Here is a 17,402-nt window from a genome sequence, read left to right as displayed (position 1 = left end):
TTGGACAATTTATCTACCCATCGAATTCTTCTTTATCTAGAAAACAGTTGATTTTTAATTTTTTTTTACTTAGGCTCTTGTTAGTAAAAAATTAGAAAAAAAGCAAAATAAAAAATGATAATAATAAAAACTCCTTGGGTCGGAGATATAGTAAACTTTTTTATCTGTTTGTTACTTCAGTTTGTTTGTTTTTCTTGGCGGGAGGGGTGTGTGGTTGTGGTTGTTTGGGTTTTTACCTGCTTTATTATTGTTGCTGTTGTTTTTTATGTTTTGTGGGGTGTATATCTTTTTTAAGGGTAGGAGCTGAGCATCACATCATGAAGTAACTGTTATTATTTGACAAGCTATTTTTATATTCACTAGAAATAATTTCGTACGAGTTAACTATACAAACATCACTTCCGGTAAAAACAACAGAATGGAATACGAGGAAGAAAAGTTGACAGAGGGTCTTGTATTGGCAAGAACTAGAGCTGTCGATCTAGATGGTGTTACAAAGCTAAATTTTTGGTATGTTTTTATGAAAGCCTAGTCACTAAATGATGATTTACGCAATTGAAAGTGATTTATATGGTAATTGAATACTGTTTCTAAGTCATGAAAACCGTTTTAAACATGATTCAACAAGAGAAAATGCATTCCACTTCCAGTAACATTTCTTTTCCATTAATGTTCCGGTTTTTTTCCTTTAAGGACTTACTTTACTCACTACGGTCAAATGCTTTAATTTTTGCTCGAAAGAATGCTAAAAATATAAAGTACAATCTGCCCAAGTTTTTGCTAGAATTCCATCACTTTTCGGTGATTTGAAATTAAAATAGACTTACTTGTCAAAAAAGTACAATTCAAATTGAAAAATGGACAGAAAAATCCAAGATGTCTTCATTGATACATCATCTGTTTTTATCTGGAAAATGTCACAGGAACGAAAACAAACATCATACAGAGATTCAAAATTTTTAGGATTTTGTCTGAGGTCAACACAATACATGTATGTACAAAACTAAAAACTTACCGAGTTTTTGGAATGTATGTATTACTAAACATCATGCATCCTGAATATCATGAAGCAACTGTTGTATTGAGAAAACTCCTTTGTTTTACAATTTCAGGGGATCAGAAATCAGTGATATAAGTGTTGTAAGGAGTATGCCAAATTTAGAAGTCTGTAGTGTCAGGTCAGTGTTACTGTATGTGTTGAAGCTATTGGTTAATTAACTAGCTGTAGCTGTGTATCATGGTAGCTACAATCTTTCATTCATCAGTAATACATGTCTTTTCTAACAAGTAAATGCCTATGTAAAAAAAAAAGGTTTTTTTTTTTGTTAATTCTATATGGGATAATTTTTGGACTGCATGGAAACATATTTTTTAAATTTTTCAGTAGTGCTTAAAGAGTTTAGCAATAAAAGAATGCTACATCAGTATGATTTGGTAATCTTGTGTTTACCGTACCATTTAATTATTTATACAGTGTAAACAGCATCTCAACTTTGAAGGATTTTGCACGATGTAAACAGCTAACAGAACTATACATCAGGAAAAATAAAATTGAAAATCTCTCAGAAATACATTATTTAAAGAACCTGACACGCTTGCGGAATCTATGGCTAGCTGATAACCCTTGTGCTGAAGGAAAGAATTACAGAGCTACAGTTCTACGCACTCTTCCAAATCTACAGAAACTTGACAATGTCGGTATGTGATTCTTTTCTGTAGGGTTGCCGAGATCAAAGTATTTGTGCTTGGAGGACCATAAATTTGCAACTACACTATGACCAGCTGATTAGTTTACACTGTATGAAAGTGCAATTGATTTATTAGTAGTGATTTTTTTTTTTTTTTTTTTTAAACGAGATTTTTTTTAGCTTTATGATATAATACATTATTGAGAAGATGTTGAAAAAAATTGAAATAAAAGGTAAAAGTGATTAATAATGTTAATATTATGGAATCGGAGCTCTTTTTTGTAAATTACAAGAAAAATTTTCATTACAGTAATGCAACATTTCATTGTTATTGATGCTTATAAAATATTTTTTTAAAAAATTGATCCCTTTTCAGTGGTATCGGAAGAGGAAAGAAAAGAAGCTGAGGAAAATGGTGATCAGTTACCTCCCCCTGAAGATTTAGAAGAAGTACTAAATGATGAAGAACAATTTACTGAAAATGGAAGGGACCAAGAGGAAATTGAAAATGAGACGAATGAAAATGCTACAGGTGAAGACAAACAGACAGATGATGGTACAGTAAAGAAAACTCCAGAAACCAAACCTAAACCACCTCCTGTGAAACCCAAGCAATCCTTATTAGACCCTGTGACTCTAAGCTGGGAGGAAACAAAGTTAGTTTGATGAAACAATATTTCTGATCAATAGATGAATAGTTGAATTAAATGTAATGTACTTTATGCAAGTATTTCTAAATAATATAAAAGGGTGAGGATGTTTTTTCTTAAATATATTATTCCTATCTTTTCTATATGTAATGCATGTACAGTTGTGATTCTCATCAAATATGATGGTCAAATGGATATGTCAAAATGTCAGTACCTTATTATATTATTTGTAAAGCATCCTAAGAATTGTCAGACAATTTATGTGAACATTTTTTCCCCAGCAAAATCAGAGAAGAGCTGGGATTGAAACCACTGCCATTTGAGAAGATTACCACTTCTAAACCTGTTCAAAAGCCCACTGAAAAGTCACGGGTAAGTTTTTCCTGGTTTCTTCAAATCTACTACCACTATCTTATATAAAGTATGATGCATGAAAGAACAGGTTTGGTTTTTTTTTAAAGAGATACACATATGTTGAATTATGGCAAAAGCATTTTCTATTATTTAAGCTGTATTGAAATATTTTGTGTGTACATGTTCTTAACAATTAAACAAAACTTTATCTTTATGTGAATATTTTTGTTGAAACTTTTGTCTTTCAGAATGCCCATGTGTTACAAGCAGTGCTCATTCTAATTCGGGAGCTGGACAAAGACAGTTTGGAGATTGTAAACAGTGCCACGCAAAAAATGCTACACAGTGACCCATAATTTGTATGAAAAAGTTACTAGTTGTTAGAACATTTTGTCTAACTTAAATAAATAGCATACTTTAGTTCTTCAACACTTAAAATTCAAAGGTTGATATCAAAAATATATTTTTCAAAATTTCCACCTGAAAAGAAAACCAAATACTGTAACATTGAAAATGTTTGTTTGGTTAAAAGTTAAAAACATCTACAATCTACAATAAGAAAAGGCTTGCAAAATTATCAGCAAATGAAAAATATCGTTGTAGCTATTCTTTTTTAATACATAGGTACATATCTTACTTCTACAATTTAAAATTTTCTGAAATATATCCCCATAAAACATGTACCTTAGCATTACAAATATAGTGTGCATTAACAGGAACAGAAAGTAACATAGAATTTTTTTCTATGTAATAAAAGATGGCACTTTACACAAGTACAACACCATACATAAACATACAGTATACATGTATGTACATATATGTGATGCAAGTGCAATATTGTGCATTTAATTAAAACCTCAAGATGATTAAACACTTTTTTTTAATTTAGCATTTTTTCAGACTGTCTTAACCATTTTAAAGCAATGTCTAATTGTCTATATGATCTGTCACTTCTTGTGTTCTTGACTGCTGGGTCTATTTCAATAATAGTATTGATCTGCACTTGTCTAGCCATGTATATTCATGAATGATTGATTTAAACAATTAAAATGTGTGTATTCTTTCAGCTTTAACTCAAGCTGCCTAGAAAATAACCCATCTCTGTTTCTGTTTAGAAAGCAAACACCAAGTGACTAATACAAAAGGAAAATGATAGTAAAGGGGAAAAATTATAATGTACTCTCATAAACTTGTCTTGTGGTGCTAAAAAAAAATAAAGAAATTCAGAAAGTGTACCTGTTTATAAAAAGATGTGGAGGTATTTTTTTTTTTGTTAATTGAAGGACAAGAAGTATGAAGGGGGTGGATTAGGTAAAGGGTATCCAATAGGATCAGTATCCATGCTCTTACTAGATTAATATATGTGTCGCAAAACACTGGTTGATAGTGTGTGAATGAAGAACATAATGTAAATGTACAGTTTTCTCATAGTGAGAAACCTGAATTAATGAGGAGTTATGCATATTTGATTTTTATTACGATTTTATCATTCATGTTTTCTCTTTTTTTTTTTACTAATATTTGTAATTTTTTGTAACAAAATGAGTCAATACTTCTTATAGATATATTTAAAGATTCAAGCACAGAATTTAGGATTTTTGAAAAAAAAAAATAAAGGGTGAGTGACTTGACTTGTTTTATTTATTACTCAGAAAGGGTTACTCTTGCCAAAGGTCATTATACCTGGTAGTTGTTTATTAGTATTTTTAAATATTGAATAACATTTTAGATTACATTTTTACAGGTTTTCTTTTAATCAGTGTGCTACATTTCTTGCAATTACAGACTATAAATAAAAGATATATGTGATATCAATGTGATACAAAAATCAAAATGATTATTATTGAAGATATTAAGTACTACGGTGTATTGTTTCAACGAAAACAAGGGAGTATTAGGTACAACATAAAACAGATACATGATGATTCAACCTGATCTCCCCTTTGTTTTGTTTTTTTTACAAGATTCTTCATAATCTTTTTTTCCGTTTATGTGATTTTTCTAAGTTCCGTCCAGTTTGTTGGATTTTGAAGATATTGTGTCAATATATGTAAGTTTGTGAATTATATTGAATGAAAATCATTTTATCATTAAAGCTGCGTTAATAAAGTTTTACAAAATCCAATTGTTTTGTTTGTATCTGAAAACTTATTGTCAGCGGGATAAACTGTATACTGCTCTGCTTTTTGTTTGAATATCGGTATAAATACCGGTATATATTTAAACTAAATTGTAATTTTAATTTAGATAACTTAGATCAAATTGTTTGATCATTTTTCATGATGAAATAGTTTTTCCATTTCATTTTTATTAAACCTGAACTGAATGCCTAAATGAGCTTCTCTGGTGAAAAAAAAAATTGACTCGCGTCTCTTGGAGTTTATTTCCACATTAATTTTCACATTATCTTCATTTACCCGAAACCACATGGCCTTTTCAGCCATACTTAATACAAAGCATGTACATCTTTTAGTAATGGGCTTTCAGGTTTGTTAAAATGAAAGCTACATTTTATGGGAAATAATTAGGAAATTAATGGAAATGAGCTAGGGTATTTAAAGCTATACACGCTATAATTTACGTCAATTTTGAATCACAGTGAAAACGCATGTGGTTGTCTACTAATAAAAGTTATCCTTAATCTGTAAATTACAATGGTGAATTCCATCTAGTTACAAAGATATAGATTTTTAATTGTTTATTTTCATGCCAGGAAAATAGACCTTTTCATGAATATTGATGAAGGAAGAGCGAAACCGACCTCATTGCGCATGTCCGCGGAGAACTAGGTGGTCGTTATTGTTTGCCTAATTAAATATCCAACTTGATTTTTAATATGCTTAACAGTTGTTAATTTGAAATACATACATGTATAATGAGTAAAATACGTTTGTCATTCACGATACCCTTACTTCTGCATAAACACTTATTGGATCTATAAATAGCACATAGGGGAAAAACACAGGTCTACGTCATTTTTTTAAAGTATTTTTTTCTTTTGTTTGTACTCGTATATCGGTCAAATTTATGCTTTACTGAAAATATCCCTTCCTTTGTGAAACTATCACAATTATGAAGATGTTGACCCTTCACCAGTTGTGGTATGATAGACTAAATTTAGCTGTCGATATCACGTGATAGATTGATATTCACGAGGAGGCATTACTTTCCTGGCAGGAAAATAAATACTTTTTATTGTTTAATATTTGATATATTTGTTACGTGATCGAATTGAGCATTATAATTAACAGCATGAAGCTAACTTTTATTAGTAATCAAACACATACATTTTCCCCTTTATTCAAAATTGACGCAAGTTATAGCGTGTATAGCTTTAAAATATGTTTTTTTTCCCGGAACAAAATACTAGTAGTCAGTAAAAAGCTTTTTTTATAATTATGGTAAGGTTGTTAAATTATGGAAGTCGGAAATTTAAGATGCTCAAATTGGAATTCATATTTTTTTAAAATAGAAACCCCTTTAAAAGTACTAGTATACTTCATGCAAAGAGAATGAAAACTGGCCATCAAATAGGGTTCAATGTTTGTATGTGCCTGTTGCTAAAAAGAAAAATAGGGAGAAGACGTTACATCGCTGTAAATTTAAAGTTATACCATATTAACTAAGTAACAGAGAAAGAGAGGACACAAGTTGGGGGGGGGGGGGTGAGGGGTGGCTACATTAGAATATAGGAAACCTCCATAAGAAAAAAGAAAAATACTATAACTTTGAAATTAATATGAAAGCTACTGGTCACAATTTTATTTCCACTTTAACGGAAAAACATCCTAACGGATTATACAACAAATAACGTTTAAGGGCCCATTTTAAGTAGCGTAGCAAAGAAATCCTTTGAAGGAAACACTGATTTTTAGGAATGAAAGTAAAATGGATGCAGCAGCGACGATAGTTTGAAGAATCAAAGCACATTGCAAACCGTGTTAATAAAAGTGGATACTAGTCAATTGGATCAGGTAATCAATTTGCGCAGGAGAAGGTGGTTTACTGACCTCAATACCAAATGCTTAACACGTTGTAGCCATTGGTTTGGGGTAAAACTCAACGTTTTTTTTTATACAGTTAGATTGTTTGTGGTGATTGAACTGTATCGGAAACTCCTCGGCTAGCGAAGATGGAAGAAGCCCTCAAGCAGTACGTGTTATTTGCGATCAAATGTTTATCATAAAAATGAAAATAAATGCCGTGAATTTTGCGACTAAATAAAGTTCACCACCCTTTCTGACTGAGCAGACCTAGTTACTATATGTGTAATGGACGGCGACTGTTGTGTACTGCTGATGTCCTTAATGGTTGTTGAAATTTACGACCCAGCAATTTCTGTTTATTATGATTAAATGATGAGCAGCGTCTCTCCTTTTAATTTAGTCTAATGCACCGCTGAAAACCCGATCAAATATTGAAATTGGATGTCTCCTTTCTAAGGGTGCTTAAAAGGACGAAATTATGTGGTGAGAAATTTTTACAAAATCATTTTAACACGAATAAAATTCACGAGATTTAATGTTAAAAAAAATGGGAAACAAAGTTGGATTAGGTTTATTTTTCATATTTGTTAACGAAGTGTGCGTTTCCATGTGCCAGTACGAGGATTATCAGAAATGGAAATTCAATTTCAATTGGGAAGAAAAGCGCCAACTTTTGAATTACACTGCCTACATCCGGGACTCTATCATGGGCCCCGAATCTGGGTACAAGGATGACGATGATCCAATAACACGGGTGGGTTTCAATTTTGAAGTTTCCAGATTGCAGGAGTTCGATGAAGTTGCAGGGAATTTAAAGCTAATATCTTCTGTTTTTATATTCTGGAGCGATCTTCGACTGTCTTGGAATCCCTACAGTATGTCCATATACCAAGAGAAGACAAAACTGTCTTTGACTGTAGCATACATAGATGTCAAGTTAAAGTCATTGTGGAAACCAGATATCAGTTTGTTCAATCCGTTAGACGACATATTCAAAGGGACAGAAAATGAGAAAGCCGTCGTGCACGAAGAAGGGTTTGTCTTTTTTGACGGTTTACTGAAAACGGAAACAGTCTGCCAACCAAATTTGAAATATTTCCCATTTGACGAACACGAATGCTCCGTTCAATTTGTAGCAACTTCAACAGTTATTACCAATTCACTCAAGAAAACAAAGCTATTCAACGATAACGCGAAGTGGATATATTACCCACAAACACCTTGTGATCTGAATTTAGCACCAAGTCGATACGGAAGGCAAAACAATAAAGAACGAAGAGTTCTTGTTTTCCCGATCAAGATCATCCGGAGATCCTCGTTCCTTTTCGTCAATATAGCCGTTCCTCTGTTCATGCTCAGCATCCTGAATACAGTCGTCTTCTTCATCCCCGCTGTTCCACAAGACAGGCTTTCCTTCTCTATTGCCCTGCTGCTTTCCTTTACAGTGTACCTCATTTACGTGGCGGAACTTATTCCGGAAACTTCAAACCCTGTTCCGATGATAATATACTTTCTTTTGTTCCAGTTTCTGCTCAGTGCCTTCATAACCTGTTCCAGCTTCGTGACAGCCATGCTTAATCAAAAACAAGGGAAGAAAGAGATTCCCCGTGTAATCCTTCGAGCATTCCAACGATTTCAAAGAAAGCGTGTTCGAGATGTAGAGCTGGACAACACTAATGACGCAAAACTTACTAATACGGACGAGTGTGACTTAAAGAGTAAATATGATGTAAACACGTCATCGGATGAAACTCTTTCCAGTAATATCACTTGGAACAATATCTCGACGGTCGTGGACAGAATGTTTTTCACCATAACCACCATCATTCTCTTCCTAGAAATTCTGCTGTTTGCGTACCTCGCCTCTCTCCTTAATTCGTCAGTGGATCCTGCCTTGGAGTCCGACATTTGTCGGACCAACCCAATGAAAGAGATGACGTCACATTTTTGTATCGATAACGTAACCGAGTGTATATCCCTTGACCTCATTCGTTGATAGAATTGAAAAGAGGTGGTCTATTCATATCTTTGACATACTGATATCTTGCTGTGGCTGATTAAAAATTACAAAGTACTACTGTTTTCTTTTTCAAGTTTCTGCTTCAACTACTTTTCGCTAAATATTTCGATAATCATAAATGCCTTTGCTTCAAAATCAATTCAAGTTTTTCTCCGTTTTGAAATGCCTTCTCTATCTTTTTAAGTTTCAATACACAGCCACAAATAAAAATAAGTCTGTGGGGATTTGAAATTGCAAACGACATAAAAAGTACCCGGATGATCATATTGAAAAATTGTTTGAGGTGTCCTGTTTCGGAATGAATATAAAAAAAACTACCTGCAGATTTTACCATCATAAATCCCCGGGATAAAGGTATTTTCGTTCCTGTTAATTTCTCCGGGTATGAAGAGGGGAGGTGTGAAAGAGGAAATCTTAAGAATGAAATCATTCATTGATTTCAATTGTTTTCATTGACAGGTATGTTTATTTATCAAGAAATCGACAAATTTTGATAGAAACGGTAACCTGGAAAACAAAATATTGTTTTTTTCGTTTCATTTAACATTCATTTTTAATGTGTTTTTTTTTTTGGGGGGGGGGGAGCGTTTTAAAACATTTTACATTCAGATTCAAAAACCTGCAACATATTTTTCTGTTATAGAAAAATAATTCGACTGTATACAACGTAACCATGCTGTCAAATGCATTTCTGAAAAGACGAAGATGCAAGGCTTTTCGTACAGACTCGTTATATTGTCTGATCTGTCGGTTTAGGTAAATAATCATTACATTAATGGTGCTTTGTATCACACTTTACCACGAATATAGAAATTATGACATTCAATTGATATAACAACATAGAATCGTATCAGTGCAGGTCATGTGTCACCAGGGGCAAATCCCATGGGATACCTCATTCACTGCACAGAATAAATACAATGCAGGAAACTATTGATATGCACCACAGTACGCTCGATCGAGCCTGTTGTTTGTCCATTTTTCGTTTTCCCCTCTAATTATACTTGCTTCATTTACTAGAAGTAAATCAATTTTTACTGAAAATGTTTTTATTTTACCTCAAAATTACGTTTGTGTAATACTCTCTTGAGCCTTAGTGGTCTATTAATTATTTATCTTACACTGTGGTATTAAACTTTAAATTATGATGAATTGTATTCCATTTTCAAGACAAATTCAACCTGAAGCTGACCGGTACTTGTAGTGTGACGAACGAAAGCTCTCCAATTTCAACGGTACTGGTGGCAGCTGATCTCTAAAAAGACGCAAATCAGGTCTCAAAATGAAGACGCTAAAATATGTACTGTTTCTATATTGTGCGTCATTGAGATTTTCTTACGGTATCTCTGTGGATTATCTGTCGGAAAAATTCAATTTCGAAGAAAATGAAAAGGTTCAACTTTTAAACGCTTCGTCTAACCTACGAAACCAACTTTTTAGTCAGAACGGTGGATATAAGGTTTCGGATGAACCTCTTACAAGAGTTGGATTACGGTTTGACGTATCCAGATTAGAAAGGTTTGACGAAATCAACGGAGAGTTGAAACTTCTTTCTTCTATATTCATGTTATGGAGCGACAAGCGCTTGAAGTGGGATACCGATACCATAGCAATACTACAAGAAAAGACGGTCATTAATTACACCATCTCGTACTTACCAATGAAACTAGGAGAAATCTGGAGACCAGGTATACGTTTGTTTAACCCACTGGGTGAAATGGATATTTTTAAGGATAAAGGAAATGAAGCTGCGGTTCTTGGTTACATTGGCGTTCTCTTTTATGATGGCTTGGTGAAAACAGATACATATTGTCAGCCAAATCTGGAGAACTTTCCGTTCGATGAACATGAATGCTCCGTTCAGTTCGTGGTTACTTCGACGGTGATAGCCAACATGCCTGAAAAGACTCAAGTGTTCTACGATAACGCGAAATGGATTTATTTTCCTATGCAGCCATGTGATCTGGACCTTGCGCCTAGTCGCTATGGCCAGGAACACAATAACGAACGCCGAGTCCTCGTCTTTCCAATTAAGTTGATTCGAAGACCGGCCTACCTATTCCTGAACATTGCTGTTCCATTATTCGTGCTCAGTATGCTAAACACCGTTGTTTATTTCATCCCGGCGGTACCCGAGGATCGATTGTCGTTTTGCGTTGCTCTTCTTCTGTCTTTCACGGTTTATCTCATCTACGTGGCGGGGTTAATCCCAGAAACCTCCAATCCGGTTCCGCTTATCATATATTTCCTGGTTTTTCAGTTTCTTCTCAGTGCCTTCATCACATGTTCAAGCTTTCTGACGGCGATGCTGAACCAGCGGGAAGAAACAGCACCGATTCCATTCCTTATCAAACGAATCGTAACTTTTTTCTTCAACCCATGTTCTCGTAAAATTGCCAACAATTACAAAAGAAATGTCGCAAAAAACAACAAAATAGACGAGTCGTCGGTCGAGGATCAACGCATGTCTAAAGATGACGCCATCAAAAGTTCGAACGCGATTTTGACGGAAGTGACGTGGAAACGGGTCGCTCTCTTAATTGAGAGATTATGCATGATCGTGACATTTATTGTTCTTGTTTTAGAGATTCTCCTGTTTGCTTACCTTGCCGCCAAGTTGTCTGCTAATGTAGAACCCACTCTCCAGTCGAACATTTGTCGAACCAGTCCACTGAACTCCACAAAAGTCTGTTTTGATGATGTCTCCGGATTGTGTATAGATCCTTCCGACATACCCAAATGAGGATTTCGGAGTAAATGCCGAAGAGTGAACTTTCTTTGTTCGCATTACAACATGTACCTCGTAAAGAATTAAGTACACTGTATCTTGCAATTTAAGGTGGTATGAGACACCTTACGAAATTAATGGACCCGGGATAAGTGAAAGCTATTTTAAAACCAAAACACAATCACTGTTCTAAAAGTTTCAAACTGTTCAATATTTGACCAATACTCAGTCTTATAAGGGTAACAATTGCAACAAGCCTTTGTGATTTGCAAATCAGTACCTGACGCTTTGATCTAGCTTGTGCACTACCAAGTAAAACTGAGATTGTGGAAAAATTAATGAAAAAAAAACACCAATGAGATTACATGTATAGTTCATGTTACAGCATTTGGAAAATAAAGATACGCCGAAATATGCCCCATACCTCCTAAAAACAAGCACCCTACTTGATTAAGACGTTATAAGATTATTTAGGGAATAAGATCATTCTTTAGCATTATGAGGTGATAATTTTGGTCGGGGCGTGGTCTAATCCATGGGCTTTATGATAGATTTTCCCACGCTCCGACCAAAATTATCACCACATAATATTCAAAGAATGATTCCTTATTACTTATATTCACATTATTTCCAATTTCTAAACTTTTTAAAACAACAATATTTTTTCATGTAGCACACGCCCATTTTGTGCCGTTCATCTTTTATGAAAGCTTCAAATTTTATTCCTAATGTTATCACAGACAAAGACAGTTGAAAATGTAAATATATGAATATACAAATGCTAGTCTGTAATTTATCTGTTTATTTTATACTGAGAATTTTTTTCCCATTTGAATTTGTTTTGGATTCAATGTTATGCTTTTGTGCTTTAAAGTGTATTAAATAAAGACGTGATATAATTTTTGGTTGTAAATCAAATATACAATTTAGATTATTATGCAGAAATTGTAAAATTAGTACCGAAAGAAAACATTCTAGACATTGTAAATAAAAATCAAAAAAGAAAGATATTTAAAGGATTTTTTTTTATTTGTTCAACACTTAACTTGGTGAATATGCACTATATAATATCGCCAACCATATTAAAATGAAATACAAAAATAACATATGACACATGCCGAAACTTTATAAACAGAATTCAAATGAAAATACAGAGGCTAGAAATGTTTTTAAAATTTATCTTTATATTGAAATGACAGATTAAAAACACCGTTGTTCGTTGACACGGTAGATTATGCTTTATTGCTTATACATGATTTTTATGATTTGTACAAGGCAAGCTATTTCCCTTGTGAATGACATCAGTGACTTTGACCTTCAATATAGGCTATAACCTTCAAGCACAATGAAACACAATCGTCATCTTACAGGTGATAGGTCATAGGGTCATACAACCATTCCATGTAACATTCAAACGAAAGCAAGCTGTAAAGAAGTACTACCCAAACAATATGGTATAAATTAGGACCCTAAATTGTACAAAAGATATCGAGTAGTAACTGGACAGTTTGACCCTTGACCTTAATCTTTCAGATATGACCTAGAATAAAGATCACGACACTTTGGAAGTGCTAGATAGCAAACAAGTCAAATTTCAATCCAATCGATAGTCGTGGCCATTCTGAGACTATATTGATCTCCTAAGGAAGAAGAGCTCTATGTATGATTTTGGAAAAAACTTTTTTTAAAGCTCATATATAAATAGAATTTTTACTTTACAAAATAAAAGTTAAGTTTATACATTGTAGCTCAAAACATCATTTCTAAAAATTCTATGGATCTGAGGGTTAATTTGTTCACCCCCCAGCCCTTTGGAAGATATTTTATTTAAATAAGATGGGTAAGAGGTACATACATGCTTAATCCAGAAAGTTTGGAACAAGGAATTTTTAAGTCATACGTGTAATGGACAAGCACAGAGACGCATGAACGAACAAAGAGAACCCTACCTTCTCCTCTTAAGACAGTGTACAATATACGTGTAAATAAAAGCGTTAAAATTTTAAAACAAACATTAGTAAAATCATCTAAAATTGATACGTAATAAAAATAAATTGTAGATTTGCTGGAATGGTTGAATGGTTCTACACAAAGACTTCTTGAACAATATATAAATATCATAACATACCTTATATGAATTACATACAATGATACACAATTTAAACATATGACAAAAATGACGAATTTATGTATGAAATAGACATTATACAAATCACTTATAGAAAAATGCTGGTAAAGACGAATGATGCTTAAAAAATCCAAAAACAAATGATGTATTACAATTCCAACTTATTAAAAATTCAAATCTTCTTTAGAAAACCTGTGTTAAAATTCATGAAATTTCTCAAAAATACTCCAATGCATTTTCAAACTTCGATGACAATTATATAAAACATGCACACACACTTCCCTCTAGATACGTGTACATGTTTTTGGTTCCCTAATAGAAAGGTTTAAACAATACTTTTGATGTGATATAGCAATCTAGTTCACGCACCAAAACAAATGGAAATCAACACTGGTCTTAAATGAAATGTTCACTAATTTATAACCAAAGCAATGTTGTTAACAATGGAAAACATGCCACATCAAACTGCTGTCAGACACGAACAGTCCAACGTGACAGTCTTGGATAAAATGAATTAGATCTAAATCAAAATTTAAAATTATTGTTCAACAAAGCGACTCGCTTGTGTAATTAATAATGTTAGAATGCCCCTTCTTTTGACCAGATTGAGGGAGTCCACTCTACTCTCTCTCTTATTTCTTCATATACATGTATGTAGACCTGATTCTGCTTTTTCATCATTCAACAATGGTGTATGAATATATGTACGTTATGAGAAACAATCATCCTGCTTGCGTGTTTGAGTGATGGTAGCTCACGGGTTCATCCTTATTCAGCGTGAAGTACAGCGTGAGCGCTAACACGTACGTGGAAATTCCCGCGATGATACCCAAGATCACGAAGATCATAGCAACTTTGGCACGTTTTCGTGAGGAATGCTCGTCTCCCAACTGCCATGCGTGATTAGCTTTGACTGCAATAAAAAGCTATTTTTTTAAACAACTTATATAATACTGTACATGTTTTGCAAAAATAAATCATGTACATAAAATGTAAAAAGGTGGCACGTTTCTCCTGTATGAAAATTTGATATAAGGATGCTTAAGGCCCTGTCACACCAAGTTTGTAATTGAAATAATCCAAAGAATTTGTGAAAGACAACAATCTTAGTAGTCAGGTCTACAAAGAATAACTGTTGTTTGATGTTAGAAAACATAGAAGAGCTAATAACATCAGAACAAAATGGCATGAATTTCATCTACGCCCTCAAATAGGTCCTGAAACATTTGCAAATGCTACTTTTTACATAGTTGTCCACAACAAGTTTTGAAAACAGTCATCGATTGTTCAAGTTTTTTAAGGTCTGGCTGACAACGCACTAGAAATACCGTGGAGTCGCTGTGTGAACGCAGAAAAATGAAAAGATGAAGAAGATGATGCCGCTGCGTTGTTGCGGCGCTGTAGGACTCTACTGCGTGTACCTTGGCGTTTTACGATATTTAAGGACGCGACATTATCGCAATAAGGACGTAGCGACCGGCGTGACAAAGATTTTATAGGAAATGTTTGATATTGAATTCATGGCTACGACACAATTATGTACATGTTGGATGGCACGAATATCAATATATATTATAATCGTGATCACCATGGGCACTAATATTTGTCAATTTTTGCAGGAGATAAAAGGCTACATGTTTTGAAATATAATTTCGAATTTATACGGTATTTTCGCATACGGACCGTTCGGATCACTTTTAAACATTTCCTAGAATAAGCAACGAAAAGACGAAATGATCCAAATGTCTAGCATTTGTATATCTGAAGGCCCAATAATATTTACCTCCAAAATGATATCCTAAAAGCCCGAATATAAAATTGCAGCAAAGAATGACAAAACATGACGTCACCACAAAGTCCTTCGGCTTTGGTTTCAAGGGTCCTTGTCGGACCACAGGAGGGTCAAGGCCATGAACTGTGACGTCATTGGCGTAAGATGGCGGAGGCGTTGCGTCAATGGGCTGGTCGGTGATAACATTTTCTGGATGTTTTCCGTTTTCTCTCGGTCTAGGACTCTCTTTTTCGTGGCTGTATTTGGCTACGTCTGTGTCGATATCGAGTTGGATGTCCTCAAAGTCCTTTTCAGCATCCTCCTGTTTTTCGTCAGTTTTATTAGTTGTTTTTTCCTCATCACTTCCTTCCATCTCTTCTATAAAAACATAAAAGTACAAGACGTCGTTGATATTAAACCCAAAGGAGGCACATCTCTAAAAAGGTATGGTTTTTTTCTTGGGTGGGGGCTCTCGCTTTAGTTTAATCGAAACATTTTATATCCGATAAAGTCTTTGAAGTGCTTGAATTGTTAAAACTTAAATACGTTATATACATTTCAAAAAGCGATCAAAATCATTTAACAAATTTCTATTGCAGATGGTAGTAATAACGTTTGTTGCGGTCCATTAGGCTTGCATGTACCATATGTACGTGTTAAATAAAAGGGGACGGGGTATGCACGATATTTTCCTACATTTTTCATACCTATAGTTCAAATAAAAAATTTAACTAATCTTCAAAAAATGAAAAAAATTAGATTCCCACGAATAATTCAATAGGAATGACTCAGTCCGTCCGCCTGACAATCAGAAAATTATCACATGTACAATAGCATGAACTTTAAAGTACACACCAAAATGCTTTGTGGTTAATTTTTTTCCTATAAAAAGGAAATATTTAAAATAGATTAACATAGAGATAATGATTTCATTCAAATACCTGTACATTTTACCCCACTGGTAGTTTGATATATGTATATTAGTGTTATGAGTACATGATATAACATTTACAGCTCCACATTATAAACGCTATGTCAACAGTACTGCAATGTTTCTCTAACGGTAAACGTTAGGGTGTCTTACATTATAAGTTTCACGGCAACCGGGGGGGGGGGGGGGGGGCAGCGAGTGCGTTGTTCTTAATCACCGTGGCATATAGAATTGAGCATCCATTCATTAGCATTGACAATGAAAACCAATCCACTCTGTTTAGACCATACTCTATCACTTTTTCGTTTACTTCATGAACTACTTACACTAACGTTTTGCAAAGGGGTGGGTAAAAAAAATAAACACAGCAATAATTTTGAATCCGACCCAAGCTTTTTGATGAACGAGCACATGTTTGGTCATTATCAATAATTAAACCGTTATTCATCACAAAACCATTGAGGATAAGCAGTGAGCCATGAAGTGTTTACATTGCTCATACTGTAAATCCTTAGTGTGCTACATACTTCGCCAGTGACAAAATCCAATTACCCAGGTATGCAGATCGAAATCGTCCTAAAATCCCGAGTGTATATCAATATTTTACAAATATTTTGCAGATTTTCAAAGATATGTTCATGAATATTATTTGATATTTGTATCGCTGCGTAAAATCTATGGATAAAATGATGTAAACATGGCCTTACCTTACCCCCTCGTGTATTACCTGTTTACACCTGAAGCGTCATTACTTACTACGGGAGATAACTCTATGCTCTCTAGACAAAATCGATTTTGAGTAGATGAAGAGCTTAGACAATGTTTTTTTTTTTTAAGTAATCAATAAATTACAATCATAACCAAATTATTACCGCAATGATAAATAAAAAACAGGAAACTACCACACGATGCTTCAGTCAGCTGAGGGAATGATAATAGTATGGATACAAAGGGTGGTCGGTACCTTATTTCTTTCATTACTGTATTGAATTTAAACGCTTTGAAATAGTCTATACAAGTCATGCTTCGTGTTTTCCATAAAATACATGTATTTCTCCCCTACCGTTCATATGTATATAACTTGTCTGGGAAAGACAAGTAAAAGAATGAGAGTGTGTTAATATGTTCGAGCAGCAATAAATTTTA

At 34.0% G+C, this 17,402-nt stretch overlaps 4 protein-coding genes across 5 annotated transcripts; 3 read left to right on the top strand and 1 right to left on the bottom strand.

The window, feature by feature from the left end:
* The first annotated feature begins 354 nt into the window (after positions 1-354).
* LOC105331875 (cilia- and flagella-associated protein 410) lies at positions 355-3,112 on the top strand. The gene is made up of 6 exons (XM_011434250.4): positions 355-510; positions 1,113-1,178; positions 1,475-1,698; positions 2,065-2,344; positions 2,620-2,710; positions 2,941-3,112. Exons 1-6 carry the CDS (start codon positions 419-421, stop codon positions 3,046-3,048), a joined length of 861 nt encoding a protein of 286 aa, XP_011432552.1. The 5' UTR covers positions 355-418; the 3' UTR covers positions 3,049-3,112.
* A 4,173-nt stretch (positions 3,113-7,285) lies between these two features.
* LOC105332182 (neuronal acetylcholine receptor subunit beta-3) lies at positions 7,286-8,674 on the top strand. Its single transcript, XM_011434649.3, has one exon. It carries the CDS (start codon positions 7,286-7,288, stop codon positions 8,672-8,674), a length of 1,389 nt encoding a protein of 462 aa, XP_011432951.3.
* A 1,588-nt stretch (positions 8,675-10,262) lies between these two features.
* LOC105332174 (neuronal acetylcholine receptor subunit alpha-6) lies at positions 10,263-11,441 on the top strand. Its single transcript, XM_011434639.3, has one exon. It carries the CDS (start codon positions 10,263-10,265, stop codon positions 11,439-11,441), a length of 1,179 nt encoding a protein of 392 aa, XP_011432941.3.
* A 1,031-nt stretch (positions 11,442-12,472) lies between these two features.
* LOC105331860 (uncharacterized) lies at positions 12,473-17,020 on the bottom strand. 2 transcript variants are annotated; one of them, XM_011434230.4, is made up of 3 exons: positions 16,964-17,020; positions 15,338-15,703; positions 12,473-14,467 (listed from the first exon to the last, which is right to left on the bottom strand). In XM_011434230.4, exons 2-3 carry the CDS (start codon positions 15,696-15,698, stop codon positions 14,277-14,279), a joined length of 552 nt encoding a protein of 183 aa, XP_011432532.3. In that variant the 5' UTR covers positions 15,699-15,703; positions 16,964-17,020; the 3' UTR covers positions 12,473-14,276. The 2 variants fall into 2 exon arrangements, with proteins under 2 accessions (XP_011432532.3, XP_011432541.3); XM_011434239.4 differs by having other exon boundaries at positions 16,984-17,010.
* Positions 17,021-17,402: the final 382 nt, after the last annotated feature.

This window comes from Magallana gigas, chromosome 5 (assembly GCF_963853765.1).
Source record: "Magallana gigas chromosome 5, xbMagGiga1.1, whole genome shotgun sequence".
Lineage (NCBI taxonomy): Eukaryota > Metazoa > Mollusca > Bivalvia > Ostreida > Ostreidae > Magallana > Magallana gigas.
The sequence above is the reverse complement of the archived record's forward strand: the minus strand, read 5'-3'. Positions and strand labels throughout refer to the sequence as shown.

What these genes read in the sequence shown, in the direction of transcription:
- LOC105331875 (XM_011434250.4), top strand. Translation starts at nt 419, where the DNA reads ATGGAATACGAGGAAGAAAAGTTGACAGAGGGTCTTGTATTGGCAAGA. An exon ending in ACAGAAACTTGACAATGTCG is followed by an intron (nt 1,699 to 2,064) that starts GTATGTGATTCT and finishes ATCCCTTTTCAG; the next exon opens with TGGTATCGGAAGAGGAAAGA. An exon ending in CTAAGCTGGGAGGAAACAAA is followed by an intron (nt 2,345 to 2,619) that starts GTTAGTTTGATG and finishes TTTTTTCCCCAG; the next exon opens with CAAAATCAGAGAAGAGCTGG.
- LOC105331860 (XM_011434230.4), bottom strand. Translation starts at nt 15,698, where the DNA reads ATGGAAGGAAGTGATGAGGAAAAAACAACTAATAAAACTGACGAAAAA. An exon ending in TTTAGGATATCATTTTGGAG is followed by an intron (nt 14,468 to 15,337) that starts GTAAATATTATT and finishes TTTTTATTGCAG; the next exon opens with TCAAAGCTAATCACGCATGG.
- LOC105332182 (XM_011434649.3), top strand. Translation starts at nt 7,286, where the DNA reads ATGTGCCAGTACGAGGATTATCAGAAATGGAAATTCAATTTCAATTGG.
- LOC105332174 (XM_011434639.3), top strand. Translation starts at nt 10,263, where the DNA reads ATGTTATGGAGCGACAAGCGCTTGAAGTGGGATACCGATACCATAGCA.